This window comes from Vigna unguiculata, chromosome 11 (genome assembly GCF_037176805.1).
Source record: "Vigna unguiculata cultivar grain cowpea cultivar isolate G323 ecotype 2 chromosome 11, ASM3717680v1, whole genome shotgun sequence".
In the NCBI taxonomy this organism is placed as follows: Eukaryota; Viridiplantae; Streptophyta; class Magnoliopsida; order Fabales; family Fabaceae; genus Vigna; species Vigna unguiculata.
The window spans coordinates 32,465,445-32,486,127 of record NC_140802.1 but is presented as its reverse complement, the minus strand read 5'-3'; the positions used below and the strand labels follow the sequence as shown (position 1 = coordinate 32,486,127).

The 20,683-nt window shown below is 33.1% G+C and overlaps 1 protein-coding gene and 1 pseudogene across 1 annotated transcript; one reads left to right on the top strand and one right to left on the bottom strand.

The window, feature by feature from the left end:
• Positions 1-9,220: 9,220 nt before the first annotated feature.
• Positions 9,221-10,009, bottom strand: LOC146881786 (uncharacterized). The gene has a single exon (XM_085669344.1). The coding sequence runs from the start codon at positions 10,007-10,009 to the stop codon at positions 9,221-9,223; it is 789 nt and encodes a 262-aa protein (XP_085525470.1).
• Positions 10,010-12,930: 2,921 nt separating this feature from the next.
• On the top strand, positions 12,931-13,802 carry LOC146881785 (uncharacterized; annotated as a pseudogene).
• The last annotated feature ends 6,881 nt before the right edge of the window (positions 13,803-20,683 follow it).

Here is a 20,683-nt window from a genome sequence, read left to right as displayed (position 1 = left end):
GAGGATATTATAAATACTCATTTCTTCTAGACTATTAACTTTTTTTTAAGGGGAAAATTCCTTTCAAAAAAAATTGGTCTATCAAAAACATTGATTTAACACAATACTTTAATTTAAGCTTTTTTACTTTCTTGTAACAATTTACATATACTGTATCTCATACGTTCATTAATTGATCTTACATGCAAAAACTTTTGTTTTTTTTTAAATATCAATATTGTTGAAGAATCTGTCTTGTAACTTGATCCACTTGAACATCATTTATCACTTCCAAGCTTAGGAATATACCTACTTGACCCCGAGAAATATCTATAACAAAATATACATAATAATATTTATGTTATCCAAAACAATTCATATATAGTTGTGTAATAATTGAGTGATAAGTAACAAATTTCAAGTACTTAGTTATTAAACCTATGTGCTCAACCATTATTCAAGGGTCCAAAAATCTATAAATATATATTAATCTATAAAATACTTATTTAATTCTCTTATTCACTCCTATACATATATTTATTAACTTTTTTGAGTTTTTAGTAACTTGAATGTTGGAAAATCTAGTACCGGTGGATCTCCCCTCTATCATCAAGAACCCGGTGACTAATCTCAAAATGTACAAAGCTTAACTTCCATACTCCATTTTGATTAAGGATCGACAAAATTTAGACTAAAAATCTTTTAATTTAGTTTAAATTTAATATTACTTTACATTCATACCATATATAATTAATATAGTGGATCTTTTAAACAAAAATCAAACTCCACCGTTCACCTGAGAGATATAACATCAATGAGACCTGAGTTTAATTATATAAGGTATTGACATCACTTTTAACCCAAAGCCTTAAGACAATAAGTTTATGAGTCTTTATCCTTATATAATGTTCTACTTTTTTATTTCTAACTAATGTGAGACTTAGAATGACACTTGAATTCCTAATCGTAAAACCATAATAATAATTTGAGACTCAACTCATTTTGAACAAAATTCAACCAAGCATATCAATTTGGTTAAAAGCTAGAAAGCAAGAAAAGTTGAAACCGATTTATCTCAAAAGTGTCTATCTAATATGACTTAATTTACTTCAGAGTCCACATACCATGTTGACACTACATATCCAGCAAGGTTTCTTCTCTTAGGAATTTTAAAAAGCTATCAAGATATAGAAAATTGAATGACTATGCAAACATAAAATTTGAACGGATTTGTTTGACTTCTTACAAAGTGAGATCTGACCTAGTGATTGATGAAATACCATATATATATGATAGCCTAAAAAGTCAAAGATTGTACATGAGACTAGTTACACATGCATGAAATACTTGTTATGAGATTATTTATCTTGAAACTATGCACTGTTATATGTTAATAAATGAAGAAAAGAAATTTATTTTACCTATTTAATAATGTAAGTATTTTTTTATTAATTATTTGTTATTTGTCATGTATTTAAATTCATTTGACATTATATGGCTATAAAAGTTGAAAACACACTAAAAAAATCACAATAAAATATTGTTTGGACAAGGAACACTGCAGGTCAAGATTGTGCAAAATAATCTCCAAAATATATTCTTAGAATATTGCATAGTTGCACATTAAAAAAAATATAACTAATGTTGGATAATATAATACCTTTTAAGAAAGAAAATCAAATAAAAATTAAGGTAAAAAATGAAGAAAAATAGGTTATTAAAATATGGAAAATTGTATTTCATTTTTTAAATATTTAATAATATGATGCTACACTTACGCTTTGACTGTATATAATAGTATAACGTCATTAGTGTTCCTGTAGTAATGTAACCAAAGAGTCTAGCTTAATCTATTGAACAATAATGGGTAAATTGTAGTAAATCTTAAGATACTTAAGCTCAAATTTTGTGAGCAAAAAGTTATAGTAATAATAAAGTAAGTAAAAGATTTAAACTAGTTTGACGTAGCTTGTTCATATAAATAAAAATATTACTTTAATTCAAGCATGAATGTTAAATTTAGGCTTAATTATCATTTTGGTCCCTTAATTTGTGGGGTTGGTTCATTTTGGTCCCCTTATTATTTTTTGGTTCAATTTGGTTCTCTAGTTCTTTAAAAGGTTCAATTTGGTCCCGTTAAGTCATCGTTAACACCGTCTCCATACATGTCACGTGTCATTTTGTGGAATTTTCAATTTTTTAATTTTTTAAAAATTTTTAAAATTTTTAAAATTATTTTTTTAAAAAAATTAAACTGCCACGTATCATGTTATGGTTGTGACACGTGTCAATTTGAGATTTTTTATTTAGAAAATGTACTACCACGTGGCAGGTCACGATTGTGTCACGTGTCAAGCTAACATTAGTTGTTTTCAATTTAGTTCCTCTATTTACAATTTTGATTCAATTTAGTCTCCCAGTTTTGTAAACTGATTCAATTTTGTCCTCTCCAATTTGAGACCAAATTAATAATTAAGCTTAATTACAATTTATATATTCATGTTAAAATAATTTTTTACCATTTATATATCAAATCACTCCCTAAATACTCATGTTATTTCATTTCTTACATTTTTCACTTGTAATTTTTTACACTTGAAATTTTTTATACATGTAAAAAAAAATAATTTGAATAGTTAGATGGAGTAATTTAATCTATAAATATATTCACAAATTTCGTCATGTAATAATAAAAATTTTGTATTATTAGACGATGTTGTTGCTATGATTTGTTTCATATACCATCATGAAATCATTATGTTACCACATGTGAACAAATATCTTGTTTGTGATCAACCATTATGACATTGTGAGGATATGTAAAATAAAACACATATGCATAACCTATTAGGTCTAATTTTGAATCATTTGGATAAAATAAACTCATATTCGTAGTAGCTTCCAGGTAACGAAGTGTATATTTTACTCAAATCCATTTTCTTCTTGTAATTGAAGAATTATATCTTGCTTAACAAATTTATTGCAAATGCAACATCAGGTCAAGTATAATTATCAAGATACATCAATGTTCCACTAACACTGAGATATGGTACTTTTGGACTAAGAAGTTCTTCAACATTCTCTTGAGGTCTCTAAAAGAGCCTTTATCAATATCTAATGACCTCACAACCATTAAAGGGCATAATGGATGTGACTTGTCCATTTAGAACCTTTTAAGCACTTTCATTATCTAACCTTCTTGATGTACAAAAATACCTTTAAATACTCAATTTCTAATGTCAAACAAGAATTTTTCCTTTTCAAGATCCTTCATCTCAAATTCTTTATTTAAGCAATCAATTGCCTTTATAAACTCATTAGGAGTTCCAACGATGTTTATGTCATCTACATAAACAATAATTATGACAAATACATTTTCTAATGTTTTCATATAAATACAAGGACAAATAGGATCATTCCAACCAATATCATTTTCCAATTGTTTTCTTTCTCCCCCTAATGTTGGAAAAACTTATTCATCAAAGTAACAGTCAAAAAGTCGAGCTATAAATAAGTCTCATGTTGGTAGTTCAAGATATTTTATTATTGAGGGAGAATCATATCCAACATATATATTCTCAATCATCTTTGAGGACTTATCATAGTCCCTTTTGCTGGGAAAATTGGACAATATAAACCACACAAAAAAATTCTTACATGAGAAACATTAGGTTACTAACCAAAAACCAACTACACAATAGAGTATTTTGTGACAACTTGTTGGCTTGATGCGAATCAATACTGCAACATGCAAAATTGCATATTCCCAAAGTAGCCATTGGAATATTAGCTCTCATAAGCAATGATCTTGCAACCAGTTTTAGACATTTTATTAATGATTCCACAAGTCCATTTTAAGTATGAACATGTGCTACTGGATGTTCAATTTCAACTCCCATTGATATACAATACTTATGAAAAGCATGAGATGTAAATTCACCGATGTTATCAAGACAAATTTTCTTAATCGGATAATATGGGAAATGAGCTCTTAACTGTCCTAATAACTTTACAAATGTATGATTGCAAGTTTATAATAGATAAATATGTGGCCATCTAGTTGATGCATCAATTAAAACCATTAAATATCTAAATGATAAACATGGTGTATTGGACCACAAATATCACCTTGTATTTGTTTTGAAAATGAAATTGACTTATTTCTAAATTTTTTTTTGTGATGGTCTTATTATCAACTTTATTTTGTGAATGTATAGTACATGAGAACTCATTGATCTGAAGAAGTTTTTTGACTCTTAAGTGGGTGTTCACATGAGTTTTTCAACCTTTTTTTTCTACATCACAATAGATTTAGGATGACCTAATTGATCATGTCAAACAAGGAATTCATTTTGATTTGTTAACTTCTAGTTCACCATGACATGCATTTTAATTGTACTAATATATGCGTAGTACAATGCATCTAATTGATCATGCCAAACAAACAAGGCATTCATTTTAATTCGTAAACTTCTGCTTTACCATGACATACATTTCAATTGTACTAATATATGTGTAGTACAAACCATAAGAGAAGATTGATAATTTCTCCAATACACATTGTTTTTCAACTCAATCGTAGAGATATAAAGATATTTCATATTTTTTCATTGTTTGTCTCAATATGATATCCATTTAGACAAATATCCTTGAAACTTAATAAGTTTCTATTTAACTTCTTAGTAGAAGTATAATAAATCTTCTAAAGCCTTCAAATATATTTGTAGTATTATAGATAATACTAACATTGACTTCTCGCTTAACCAAAGAAGAGAAAAATTATTACTCTTGAGAATTGTACGAGTTGTTGCTCTATCAATAAGACACATATCCTCATCATTGGTGCTAACACCAACATTCATTCTTCATATAAACATAAACATAAACATAAATATCAATATTATATATTATTATGTAAGAGGAGAAGAAAAATAAAATATTTAGAGGATTTTATTGATTAAGAAAAACTTATATATAAGCAACATGAAACATGAAACATGAAACAAAAATAGAGTATTGTCTTAAAATTAAGAACATAATATGAGAAAATCTATTTTTTCAACAGTCCCATCACCAATGAGGTGATCAATGCTTCAATTTGCTCAGATGTTTTATTTGTTTCTTTAATGGTATCACCAAGACCCATTGCATCTAAATGTATTTCAACATTTAATGTCTAATATAAATAATTATTCCTCGTAATATCAAGGGTTACAATTTCAAAATTTTTAAGGTTTGACATGTTTAGAATTAACACATAAAATAATAGTAATAATAATCATCATAATAATAAAATAATAATAATAATCAGACAAAAATGAAGATTGATAAAGTCAAACATTCTTATGACCGAAATAAAAATATAAGATAAAATTGTAAATGAAAAAAGGATTAGGAAGAGCTTGGATTAAGACATGCAGAACATTGTCCTTAGAGTAAAAAAAAACTTTCACTGGCCCTCAGTTGGTTGGGGCATGATGTTGACAACATGTTATAAAATAAAGTTAATAATAGAGGAAAGAAGAAAAGAAAGAATAGAGAATGAGAAACAACTTTTTTGTGTGTGTTACTACTGATAAGAAAAGTTTTATTTATATATACAACATGTATCTCATAAAGAATACAAATTAAATAGTTAATACAAATATTTACATAAAGAGTAATCATATTAGTATCAATCATATAAGTACCTCTGTTAAATCAATGAATGACCATTACTTTATAACAAATATAAATATATATATATATATATATATATATATATATATATATATATATATTTTTTTTTTTTCTTGATTGATTGTTTGATACATTCAATAGTTCTAAATTATTGATAATCAAGATAAAAGATAATTTAAGCGTATCTTCCTCTCTAACCTTTTATGGCGCTTTTTAAGAAAACAATTATGACGAAATTTCAAGAATCAAAGATACTATTCAAATGTATTGAAATCAGAGTTGGCAACGTAATAAAGATTGAAAGTAGAACAAAGAAAGTGAGAGGAACAAATATATGAGACTGAATGAGATAAACTTCTGTGTTGAAATGAACAGCAGAAAAAGTATTTATACAGCAAAGAGTAACTGTTATAGCTAACAGATATAACAGAATGTATTTTTGGTTTGACTTCTTACAACATTCCCCCTCAAAACAAACTAGATACATCTACAATACCAATACTTTCCCTCAGAAACTTGAACCTTGCATGCTTCAAGGCTTTCGTCAGAATATCAACAAATTGTACCTCTGACTTGCAATGCTCCACTACTAGCTTCTCATTTGAAACTTGTTCTCTAATAAAATGAAACCTCGTTTCGATGTGCTTACTCTTTGTGAGAGGCAGGGTGTTTTGCCAAGTTTATGGCTGATTGATTGTCAATCAGTAACCTCAGCTTGCACCTTTGATTTATTCCCAATTCTTTCAACAGGGAACACAACCAGATTGCTTGGCAAGCAGCTTCGGATGCTGCAATATATTCAGCTTCACATGATGAGAGTGCCACTACCGGTTCCTTGGTAGAACTCCAAGAGATAGGTGCCTTTCCCAAGAAAAAAACGTAGCCAGCAGTGCTTCTCCGATCAATTTTGTCACCGCACCAGTCTGCATCTGAGTATCCCATCAACTCTTCATTTCCTTTTGATAGAAGCACCCCAAAATGCTCAGTCCCGTGCAGATACCTCATGATACGCTTCACGGCTAACAAATGTGAAACTTTGGGGTCTTGCATGTATCTACTAACAACTCCAACACTGAAACTCAGATCTGGGCGAGTGTTACACAGATATCTCAAGCTTCCTACAATGCTTCTATATACTGCAAGATCTACCCCTTCTTCCTTAGGGTTGTGCTCCAATTTCACACCAGTTTCAGCAAGTGTGATAGCATAATTGCTCTGCTACATATTGAACTTCTTCAATAAGTCACGAGTGTACTTTGTTTGGTGCATGACCACTCCAAATGTTGTTTGTGTGAACTCAATGCCGAGAAAATAGCTCAGCTTTCTGAGGTCATTCATCTCAAACTCCTTCATCAACTCAGCTTTGCATGACTTGATGCACTCCTCATTGCTACCAATAATCAAGAGATCATCAACATACAAGCATATGATGATTCTGCTGCCTTCAGTCCTTTTCACATACACTCCATGTTCTGATATGCACTTCATGAATCCAATTCCCTCGAGAAACTTGTCAATTCGTTTGTTCCAAGCTCTTAGAGTTTGTTTTAACCCATATAAAGCCTTCTTTAGCTTATATACTTTGTGCTTATCATTCTCCTACACAAAGCGAATAGGCTGCTGAACATACACTTCTTCTTCTAAGGGGCCATTCAAAAACGCAGATTTTACATCCAATTGATGCAAACTCCAGTCTTCGTTTGTTGCCAAGGCCACTACTAACCTGATAGTTTCCATTCTAGCAATTGGTGCATAGACCTCTCCATAGTCTATACCAGCCTTCTGCAGAAAACCTTTGGCCACGAGCCTAGTCTTGTGCCTCACGATTTCACCATCAGCATTTACCTTGACCTTATAGATCCATTTGAAAGCAATAGGCTTCTGGCTGCCTCCTCAAATGTGATCAGTTCTGATTCAGCAATTAGTGTAGAATGCACTAAATTTCTGTTAGATGTTACGACAGTATCATGAGTAACATCGTAGTCTCGAAGATAGGACTGAAGTCGTGATCTTCGTCCTGATTTTCTTAAGGCCAAATCTGTTGTGTCTTGCTCTGCTGAATCTTCTTCTTCTAAAACTATCTTCGATGTGTTGTTGGCTTCCGTGCTTGCCACCGTCCAGTCCCAGCTAGATGACTCATCAATATGCACATCTTTGCTTGTGGACACGTGCTCTGAATTGGGGTCATACAGTTTGTAGCCACCTGTCTCATGGTAGCCAATCAACACTTGGGATGTGCTCTTATCATCCAACTTCCTTCTCAAAGGATCAAGAACATGTTTGTAGTATAGGGACCCAAAAATCCTGAGGTGTGAAACGTCAGGTTTGACACCTGTCCAGGCTTCCTCAGGTGTCATCAACTTCAGTTTTCTCGTTGGTGATATGTTCAACACATATGTTACCGCACTTGCTGCCTCACCGCATAGGAAACTTGGCACTTTCTTAGTTTTCAGCATACACCTAACCATGTTAAGTAAGGTCCTGTTTCTTCTTTCTGCAGCCCCATTATGTTAAGGAGTATAAGGAGGAGTGAACTAATGAACAATCCCTTCTTTTTCACAGAACCCACTAAATTATGTTGTTGTATATTTCCCTCCTCCATTAGACCTTAGGATCTTGATGTTACTCCCACTTTGTCGTTCCACCATGCTTTTGAACTTTCTAAACACCGACAACACCTCACTCTTCCTTTTAATTAGATAGATCCACATTTTCCTAGTGAGATCATCTATGAATGTGAGAATGTACCTGTTCCCACTAGGAGTTTCCACTTGCATTGGACCACAAACATCTGAGTAGACTATTCCTAGCTTCTCAGTGGCTTTCGTAGGGATGAACTTTTGGAACTTGGGCCTAGTCTGTTTGCATTGTATCCATTCTCTACACACCTCTTTTGGAATCTTGATTGGTGGAAGCCCCTTGACTATCTCCTTCTCACTTAGATTAAACAAGTGCTGGAAATTCAGATGCCCAAATCTGTTGTGCCATATCCACTCATCCTTGTTCACTGCTGTGACAAAACACTGATGTTTTCGAGTATTCATTGCAATACGAAAGGTTCTATTCTCAGATAGATCTGCATGAACAACTAGTCTTTTTGATTGATCGTAAACATTTAGACCATTCTCCTTCATTTCCATCATAAAACCTTTCAGCAACAATTGCCCAAGACTAAGCAGGTTTGTCTTTAAACCTGGTACATACAGAACACCATCAATTACCACTTCTCTGCCACCTGAATCCCGTAACACCACACGACCAATGCCTTCTGAATTTAGGCTGCTATCATCAGCAAACCTAGTCTTTCCCTGTGAAGAATCATCAATCTTGATAAACCAATCACGTCTACCTGTCATATGCGTGGAGCACCCCGAATCTAGATACTAGGAAGACTTTTCCTCTGAATCTGTGCTACTAGTTTTGGCCATAAGCATCACCACATTTGAATCAGAAGAAGCCTCGTCCTAAGCCAAGTTAGCTTGGTTCTTTGGCCTGTTCTTGGCACCTTCAACATACCAACATTCACGAGCGAAGTGCCCAAGCTTCTGACAATTATAACACTTCAATTTCTTCTTCCACTCCTTGTCATCTTTTCCTTGTCTCTTTTGATCTTTTCTAGCCTTGGACTCATCTTCAGATTTCTCTTCTTGCTTCTTCCGTGCTTTCCTCCTTTCTTGAAACCTTTGGAATTTGTTTTGTAATTTGTTCTGGCCTGTAACACCTGTTCTTGACAGTGCTTGCGATCATCCATTCTAAACTCGTGTGCTTCTAGAGAATGTTGGAGTTTCTCGATCTCCAATGTTGCAAGATTCTTCGTTTCCTCTATAGTTATCACTAAGTGATCAAATTTAGGAGGAAGTGACCTTAATACCTTGTGTATTACGTGTTGTTCTGATACTTTATCACCACAAGATTTCATCGCATTCACCAGTTCTTGAATCTTGTCCAGGTATTGAGCCACTGTCTCGCTTTCTTCCATCATCAGAAATTCAAACTTCCTCTTTAATGCTTGCAGCTTCACTGTCTTGTGCTTATCACCATCACCATATGTCTTAATCAATATTTCCCAAGCCTCTTTTGTTGTCTCAGCTTGTGAAATCTTTTTAAAGATTTGTGAATTTACACATTGGTACAATAAGAACCTTGCTTTGCCATCCAATTTCTGCTGCAGCTTATAATTCTTTTTGTCTTCCTCTGTAGCTTTACTGCTAAGCTCTCTAGGGCCAGTTTCAATCACGTCTGCCACGTCTTGGAACTGAAACACAACCTTCATTTTTATCTTCCAATCATCAAACATCTTACCATCAAAGATTGGTAAGCCTCCTTGTATGATGCTTCCACTCCCGACCATCTTGATTCTGAAACTCCTCAGAACTTTACACAAGTCTTGACACCTTCACCCTTTCTTGGTATCCTTGAAGATTGTGCTACCTTCTCGGCCACGCACCACACTACGATGCTCCCACTACTAAAAAAATTCATATTTCTTGCCAATTTTGTTTTGAAATTTTTTTTGTAAGAAATACTTATAAATTTTGTTATGAAAAAAAAATTTGCAGGAAATTGCTGCCAATATTTTTGCAAAATATTTTGTATAAAACACTTTTCGCAACAAATTTTGTAGGAAATACTTGCGAATTTTATAATTTTGTAGGAAATAATTACCCACGAAGGAATTACCTGCCAATTAAAATTCTTAGAAAAAATAGCAGGAAAAAGTCTTTTCTTGCAAATTTTTTTAACAAATTTGTAAGAAAATTCCCATGTAATATTAGAATTTGTAGTAGTGTCCTCCTTACACGATCGAACAACTCCGTTCCTTTTACCACACAGGCGAACCTATGCTCTTGATACCATATTGAAATCAAAGTTGGCAACGTAATAAAGATTGAAAGTAGAACAGAGAAAGTGAGAGGAACAAATATATGAGACTGAATGAGATTAAACTTCTGTATTAAAATGAATAGCAGAAAACGTATTTATACAGCAAAGAGTAACTATTATAGCTAACAGATATAACATAATGTATTTTTGGTTTGACTTCTTACAACAAAATGAGATTAACGTAACAATGCTACGTGAATTGAGATCGGAACATATATAATTTACATTGAAAGAATAATTTTAATTTTAACCAACTCTTATAAACAATTTCCACTACATGTATTTTAATTTAATATTTACTTAAAAAAACAATCGAATATAGTTATTGATAAAAAAAATGTGTCAAACACTTTCGAATATAACAATTTTCAATTAAATTTTTATAGTATAACGAATACTCAACGAAACTATATCTTTTAATACTAAATTCTACTTTTTAAAATTTTTTTGTTAACTTTGTAATCTGATTATTAATGGAGTGATTAAATCATAAAATTATTAAACAATTAGATGTAGCGAAAACCAATTAAAAAAAATAAGATAACACTTATATCATTCCGTCTTTAACAGCACATCATGATCCTAAATTTATTAAGAACTCAAAATGAAATTAAATTGATTTGAATTTACAATAAACATTTCATCAAATTAATTTTATAAGATTAAATTAAATTTAAAATTATATATATATATATATATATATATATATATATTTCGATTTTTCTTTCCTTTTCCATTTAATTTTTTCTTTACGTGGACGAATCTAATGTAACGTTCTAATTAAGGGAAAGGTAGCATAAATAAGAAGCATTTGAATCACCACCATTCACACACTTAAACTCAATGGATCCCGTCTTCCCTTTATGAAGAATTTGACGAAGGAATGAACTTTACAAAGTGTTATCTTTTCATTCGAAGAAACCGTGTTATTGATGAATCACCTTTTCCAAAAATTGTCATTAATGAGGATGGAAGTATTTCAGAATTTGAGGCACTGGGAAATGTTATCATTATGTTTTAGCAGTAACTCCCGTGCATATATGTTTCAAGGCCACCACTCTCTCATTTATTGCACAATAATTCTGCATTGCTGAATATGCAGATTTGGCATGTTTCTCTGATTCTCATATAAACCACTACTTTATATTAATTCTCTCATTTTCATTATCCCGATAAATTTAAGTACTTTATATAAAACTTTACTTTTAATGTTAACATATTAAACTGACGTGTAGTTAACAGACCAAAAATGCCCTGGAAAAGTTTCTAAGTGAGCTTTCGGTGTGTCTTCAATGCCCTGGAAATGTGAGTTTTTCCCACACTGTCAATGGTGTAGAAAGAAGGTATGAAGGTGCTAAAAGAAATTGTCTTAATCCACTTGACGTACCCATACCCTACTTCCCAAAGCCCATTAATAACCAACATCAACCCAATTCACTAACAATTTTTCCACTTGCGCACCAGTCCATTATTTCTCACACCCTCCCACAAAAAGATCAATCCATTTCACGACATTTATTTCCTGCATCCCAAATTTCTATTTCTTGGTGCAGCTCGTTTAGAAATGATAATTTTACTCTTCATAAAAGAGATTATTAGAAATTAAATCATGAGAAAATATTTTAATTATTAAAATAGTTAGAATTATATAAACAATTTTCACATTTTTACATTATCATAAGAATAATAGCATAACTGTAAGGATTGTATATATTAATTATAGATACTCTTTTATATACATTTTTATTTTTCCTTTTAATAAAATACAACACAAAATTCTTTTTATTTGTTTTCTTTACATGGTATCATGGTATCATGAGTAGAAATGATCTTATGATCAATCATTCATTCTTATCTTTTCCTATATTTGTTTCCATGACTAACAACTGAAAAGAACCAAATTCCAATAGTTCTTATTTTCTCCATCATTCTGACAATCCCAGAATGGTCCTTGTTTCAAAACCTCTAGATGGAGACAACTTTTCGACATGGCGTAGAGCCATGACCATCTCTTTAAATGCAAAATCCAAATTGGGTTTTGTTGATGGAACTCTCAAGGCACCCTCTATGGAAGATAAACCAGAAGAATATGCAGCATGGTAAAAACGCAATGACATGATATTATCTTGGATCTTTAATTCTTTGACACCTGATATTATAGATATTGTTATTTTCCATGACACTACTCATGAAGTTTGGGAAGATCTTCAAAATCGCTAAATTCATACACCACAGATTTTTCAGATTGAGAGAGACATTGCTTACTTGTCTCAAGATCAAATGACAGTCCTAGCCTATTACACGAAGTTAAAAAAATTATGGGATGATTTAGGCTCCTATAGTAATGCAACCTGCACTTGTGGAGTAGACAATAAAAGGCACAAATTGATGCAGTTTCTTATGTGGTTGAATGACCTTATAGTGTTATCCGTGGCCAACTTCTCTTAATGAATGCATTGCCTGATGTTACACATGCTTATTCTTCCATCATTCAAGAAGAAAAACAACGACATTTGGGCACCACGCGTGACACAATAGAAACTTCAGCCATGGTTGTTGAAAAGAATGAACCAACAACCCTTATTGTTCGACGCAAACAAGTTCCTGCTTCTCATTTTAATTCATCTAATCGAAAGCCTCTACATTGTTCTCATTGTGATAGAGATCATCATATAAAAGAAACATACTGGAAGTTACACGGTTATCCTCCTAAACACCTAAGGCATGGAGTCACCCGAAATGTTTATTCTAAGCCCAATGTGAATAGTCAATTTTCAGCAAATAATGTCACAGCGTCTCCAGTGATGCAACAGTTTCAGTCCATAATGAATGGATTAACTGAACTACAACTTTAACAGATGTTGTCTATTATGCAGGGTAATGCATCATCTCCGTCAACTAATCATAAGGTCAACAACGCCAATGTTCCTTCAGGTTTGTCACCATCCAAACTTATAATTGATAGTGAGGCCACCGATCACATTATTTTTTTCACCAACCTTGCTTGTCAACAGTAAAGAAAACACTTCTTTAACACCAATTTTTATGCCAAATGGTAACCATACCCCTATTATCTCTATTGGAACTTTACCTTTAAGTCCAATTGTTTCTTTAACAAATGTGCTTAGAGTACCATCTTACAAAGTAGATTTGATGTTAGTAAGTCGGGTCACAAGAGATTTAAATTGTTCAGTAATTTTTTTTCCTTTTAGGTGTATTTTAAAGGATTTGATGATGAGAACGACAATTGGTTTGGGTAAACAACAAAGTGGACTTTATTACTTGGTTGTAATGACATCTAATAAGTCACACACTCCCATTCCATCACTCACATCCCATGACACCAAGTCATCTCTCCTTCAAACACTTCTACTACCTTGTGGAATCGACGACTAGGACATCTATCTCCATTTAGATTAGATTTCATGGCAAAAACTTTGTTAAACCTCTCTTTAGAATCAAATAAAATTTGTGATGTTTGTACTCTTGCAATACAGACACGCCTTCCTTTTCCAAATAGATCAATTTCTTCCATCAAATCTTTTGAATTACTTCATTGTGATATGTGGGGACCATATAACATTCCTTTTCTTTCTTGGGCACGATATTTTTTTACTATTATGGTTGATTTTTCTAGATTTTTTCCATCCATCATAAAAGTGAAATCCAACATCTTCTTACTAATTTCTTCTCTTTTATCAAAACCCATTTTAATACCAATATAACCAATATTCAAGTTGACAATAGAAGGGAATTTTTTCTCTGCCAGATTTTTTTACACAACAAGGAACAACTTACTAACATTCTTGCACTTACACACCATGACAAAACGGAGTTGTCGAGCATAAACATAGACATATCCTTGAGTCATCACGCACTCTTCGTTTTCAAGCTCATCTTCCCTTACACTTTTGGGCAGAATGTGTTTCCACTGCTATCCATATTATTAACAGGTTGCCTACGCCTCTTATATCACGTCAAACACCTTTTGAGCGCCTATATGGTAAAATCCCTTCTTATTCAAACATTCAAGTTTTTGAATGTCTTGCTTATGCTACTAATGTTCATGTTTCTTATAAGTTTTCTCCCCATGCTAAAAAATGTGTTTTTCTTGGTTATCCTCTTGGCCAAAACGCTTACAAGTTATATGATCTTGAAACTAACCAAGTCTTCACTAGTCGTGATGTTGTCTTCCATGAAGATATTTTTCCGTATGAATCCATTGACACTTCTTTCACCACCATAGACCATGTCATACCTAATGTTGTCCCAGATAATCCTCCGTATGCGGCCCTTCCATACACTCCACCACCACCTACAAAAAACACAATTCTGCCTCTGACTAATCCCTCACCCATGGTTCCCTTGTGTTATTCTCAACGATCTCATGGTCCTCCTGCAGCTTTACGAGATTATATCTCGAGTGTGAGACTAAACATGAATGAATGATCCGATAACGAATGAAACAATAGACCCAACAAATTGTTGTAAAAGCTATATAAAACACGAATAAGATGGACTTCTTAAGGCGTGTAGATTCACTACCCTTAAGGACTTATCCGCAGAGTGTTGCACAATTCCCATAGGATACAATAAGAACTTCCCAGATTTTCCGAGGATTTCAGAATTACAAGAAACTCTAAAAAAGTAAATAGGTAAACCCAGGATAATATAAAATAAATATGAGAGAAAAAAAAATGAGAGAATGAGAGAGAAGGAAAATAGAGTATAAAGGTGTGTTTTGGGAGGTAAGCATAAATCTCAGTATATAAATGCTAAAAATGGATAAAAACCCACGACTTATTCAAAAAAAAAAACACAAAATATCCTTGATGCCCACCATGGTTTGTTGATGAATCCCATGACTTGAGGATAAAGTTCACAACAGTCATGTACATGGAGTTGTTGTCGAAAATGATGGAAAAAATCTCACACTTCACCTTATATTTCTCTGACTTTTGCTTTTGCAATACTTAGATTTCTAACATTCTCCAACATATTGCAAAAGGTAAATATAGGAAAAAGAAAAGAAGAAAATTTTGGGTCTCATATATGGTGTAATGCATTAGAGTTGGTATAGCAAGCTATATGAACTAGTCATAGATTGAGAAACTTAACACATAGTATAGTTAGTATAACAAGCTATATGAACCAAAAACACTTAATGTGTGTTAGCGGTTTATCAATCATAGTACATCCCCACAATTCTTGTTATTACCGATGTGTTTCGCTTATTAGGCCATGTGCGTGCCGATATTCATGAATGCCCTAAAGATCATGCCAATATCTTATACAAATGGCTACACTCGACACTCATATAGGTGATTTCATCAAGTGTATGCTGCAATCATACACCACCCGTAAAGGATATGACAATCATTAAAAACTTTGTTTAAGCTAAAATTCTTACACCACATAGAATTTTAATTACAAAGTTTAACCTCTAAATAATGCAGTCTCTAGAACTTTCACACACACACACACCATAGGAATAGACATAATTGATTTAAAATCAATTTAGTATTATCAGAACTAACAAGTGACTTGCTTTTACCCATATGAACCTTATTCATGGGATCTCCAATCATAAAGGTTAGGTTATCATCATTTCACGAAAAAAAAATTACAAAAGAGAAGTAAAACAATAGCATAAACTTCTTCTTTACGAACAAACACACTAATATGAAGTTGGGTTAAATAATACCTACCCTTGAAGATGTGTTTACCGAATAAGAAGCATAGGAAAATACTTTCATGAAAGAAAACTGCAGATATGAAAACAAAGTTTGGTTAAAAAATGAGTACATACAACCTTTGATGAATAACTACTGAACAAATAAAAACAAAAAGTAGAGCAATAACCTCTTTTGAAGAAATTGAATAGAAAAATTGATTTTTTAAAACAAATTTATATTATATAAAAATCAGAATCATAGTATTTCCTTGTATAAAAAAAAAAAGAACCTTTGACCAAGTAAGTTACCTTTGATCCATAAGAATCATTTCCATGCATCCTTTTGATCCAGAAAAATCCTTGTTTCCCATAACCCAAAGATCGATAATTTTGACTACTAGTTTCAATGTCTCTCTATTTCCATCAATATCTTTGATCATATCAAGTTTCCTAGCCATCAGCAAAAGAAATATATAGACATGAGATCCATTATATAACTAATAAAAGAACAAATTTTGAACAAAAAAATATGTACTATACTAGGCGGTTAGGACCGATATGGCTAACTACTCGATCCCAACCGCCAACTTATAGTCCTAGCATAAAAGGAATATTAGTTAACTATGCGAAAAGATTACGTATACATAGCGGCTAAGAGGACGTATCAGTGAAGGCCGCCAATTCTAAACTTAGGAAATAAGTATGGAATTTACGAAATTTGATCATAAGTCTAATGATTGGGCCTTAGTCAGGCCCATACAAGCCAAGTGTAGCCTAGCCCATAAGTCAGGTAATTCTTGATTAAAGTTCTATAAATACAGGTGGACTCCATTAATTAAAGGTACGCAATTCATTAATTCTAATCTGTGATTTGACTTTTGAGAGCTCCTATGAGTTGATGATCAGAGTCTTTTCTGCATGTAACCCCCAATACATCCAATCCGGCAACACTACAAGATGATGTACCCATGAGAATCAAGAAGTATCCATCTCATGGAATCAAGGATTGGGTAAGACGTAATTTGTGCTCCCTGATATTTTGTTATTGTTTCCGCAGGAACAAAAAAAACCATGAAAGGTTGAAGCTTCAACATACAACAAAAAATATCAAGAAAGGTTGAAGCTTTAAAGTTACAAAATAAAAATAATGACAAAAGAAAGGATTTAACTTTAAACCAAGAAAATAAATGAAACCTTGCAACTTCAAAATAACAATATACAAAGAAAACCAAAGCAACCGCAAACATAAGGTTGAAGCTTTCAACCACAAAAATAAAGAAAGCTTGAAGCTTCAACATTGAACCAAAAAAAATCAAGAAAGGTTAAGAAAATACTATGACAAAAGGAAGGAACCAACTTTAAACCAAGAAAACATATGAAACCTTGCAACTTCAAAATAACAATATTCAAAGAAGATGAAAGCAACAAACGTAAGTTTGAAGCTTTGAAAAAAAAATCAAGATAGGTTGAAGCTTTAAAGCATGTTGAAGAAAAATAATTCAACCAAAGAAAATCAAAGCAGCTACAACGTAACCTTTAAACCAAACTATGGAAAAAGAAATGAACTAACTTTCAAGCAAGAAGGAAGAAGATGAATACAAATGAATGAGGTGGAGAGATTTCAAGATTGAAGAAAGAAGATGAATATGAAATAAGAAGGTGAAAATAAGATGAAGTGAATATGGATTATAAGAAGGAGGTGTACATGTGTCACTATAAGGAGTCATGTGCAAAATTTCGGAGAATGGCCAAATAACCAGGATAATAAACATGTGTGAAGATATTAAGTTGGGATAATTAAATATTTTTATTAGACTTAAGTTTTCTTATTTAAAGTTATATAATAGATGTGTTTGATGCTGATAAAAGAAAATTAGGACTTACACCCGTCAGTAGTGCGAGTCTCGACTCGTTCCTTGTCCTTGCACTGATAATTCAAATTTCTAGTAGAAAAAAATAACACTAGGCAACAAAATTCATTGACAAAAGTAGAAAGCGTTAAAATAGAAGGACGAACCATTATTACAATAAAAAATTGAACTTTTATAAATGAAGCTAAAGGCTTTTTGCAGGCAGAAGATGGGGTTCGTGTTTGCAGTTTGGTTTCTCACAAAAGATTCTCTCAGAACGTGAATGAGGGGTTTTCTTCTTGCACCCCCAATTTTTCTTCCTGCACCTCCAACTTTTTCAAATTTCTCATATTAACCTTACCTTTGACTAAAAGTTGACTAGGGTAAAAAGTTAAAAAACCCTACATCTTTCTTACATACTTCCTTCTCCCCTAGCAGTGTCGCACCCCTCTCTCATTTTCCCATTTTTTAAACTTTTTGTTTCTTTGGTTTTGTTTCGCACCAGTCCTTTATTACCTCAGCATTTCTCACATTTCCAACTGTGCACGAGATCGATAGTTCCATTTTGAACGATAAGTTTTTTTAATGGTTTGTAGTATTATTATAAATTTTGGATATGTTGAGAAATGTTTAGAAATTGTTGTTGATGCATATTTTGTAATTTTAAACTGAAAATCGTCTTCACCAGTTTACAGGAACCGGTGGTTTCGGGTTCTAGGAACCGGTGGTTCCGGCTTATAGGAACCGGTTATTCTGTTAGGAACCACTTGTTCCGACTTTCGTAAATCGGTACCCTGAATTCCGCTTTCTATAAGCCGGTTTTGTGCAATGGGTTTTGAAATTGGTATGACCGGTTTCAAAACACGATTTGGTTCCGAAAATTTTGAAAAAGATTTATTTATTTATTTTTTTGGTATATTTGAATTGATAATTTCTTTTAGATGGCAAGGACTCATGGTGCTCACTTAGTTGAAGCAGAAAGCTCTCAACAAGGCCAGAGAATAAAACCTAATGCATCTGCTCGTAAAAGAGCCCGTAAAGGTGATGTTGGTGTACCAAGGGTGGATGTCGTTCATGAACACCAACATGTAGATGGACTCTGTTGTTGACGAGCCATAAGATTTTGAACAAGTGCAAGAGGAGCACGAAGAAGGGGTTGCATATCTTAGAGGTCCATATGATACCTCCTTACTTATAGTTATTCTGATCACGTTGCATTTTTACTATGGCAAGGCGAGGTTAGTGTTGTGATTAAATTTTTTTTAATGATGTGTCTTTTTTATTTATATGGTTTGATGTGTAAATCTTTTGTCTAGGACCGGGGGGAGTTAAAATGATTTCCCATGGTAAAAAATGCAATAAATTAGGAGTTTGTCACCCTAATGTTGAGTAGTTTGTTGTGAATTCTAGATTAATGCCTCTTTGTGACATATCATATGAGTATGCTAATAAGGGGCTGATATCTGCCTTTGTGGAAAGGTGGCACCGGGAGACAAACAATTTTCTTCTACCAGTTGGTGAGATGACTATGAGACTTGATGAAGTGTCCATGCTTCTTCATCTCCCTATAATCAGACAGTTTTGTCCCAATGTCCCTCTAGATAATGCTGGTGCTGTGGCACCACTAATTGAGTTCTTAGGGGTGGATCGGGCAAAGGCCACAGCTGAATTAAGACAATATTGAGGACCCCATGTGCGATTGAGTTGGTTGAGAGATTTGTATGAAGATTATTGTGAGATTGAGCAATGGGAGTATGCCGCACGAGCTTACTTGTGGCATCTTATTGGATGCACAATATTTACAGACAAAAGTTCAACATACATTAGTGTATCATACCTTTTGTTGTTCAGAGATCTTGTAACATGTGGTGGATATGCATGGGGAGTCGCTACACTTGTTCACATCTACGAACAACTAGGAGATGCATGCTTTGCATATACAAAACAATTAGCTGGATATCCGACTCTTTTACAGGTATACATTAACTTTCATTTTGAATTTCTTTTAAAAGTTGTTAATGTAATAAACTTGAATTTATTTTTATGTAGAGTTGGATATATGAGCACTTCCCTGGTATGGGAAGGAAGTGGTGGGTAATTATGATGAGACTCAACCTCGGATGGCACGTTTTCGGACAGGGCGACAAATATGCTCCGTGAGAGACGTTTGAGTTCAGATAGATATGTTGACATATGATGGGGTAATTTGGAGCCCTTGTGCTACTCATCACATCACTCATCTGTTTGAGCCCATCTCTATTTTCTCTAGATTCATTCGACATGGAGGTATTTTTCATTGTCATTTGCCAGAAAGGGTTTTAAGGTAATATGGCTATGTGCAGCCAATTCCCATCTCTCCAACTATGGTTCAAGAGACTGATATGACTACGATTGATAATCGTTGGTTACACTACGACAGACATGTCTTGACACAGTTCACTCTTGCTTCCCTCCATTTCGATGTGTTGAGGCATACATGTAGTGGTTTCGACGTGTATCACATCCTTATGTCATTGCAGGTGCTAATGAAGATCGACCAAGTCTCATGACCCAACATTGTTGTGATGTCCTAGATGATGTACATGTACCCAAAAAGATAGAGTCATCAAGCGGTGTA

Bases quoted from the DNA above. Each gene is read 5' to 3' on its own strand.
- LOC146881786 (XM_085669344.1), bottom strand. From the start codon at position 10,009: ATGGTCGGGAGTGGAAGCATCATACAAGGAGGCTTACCAATCTTTGAT.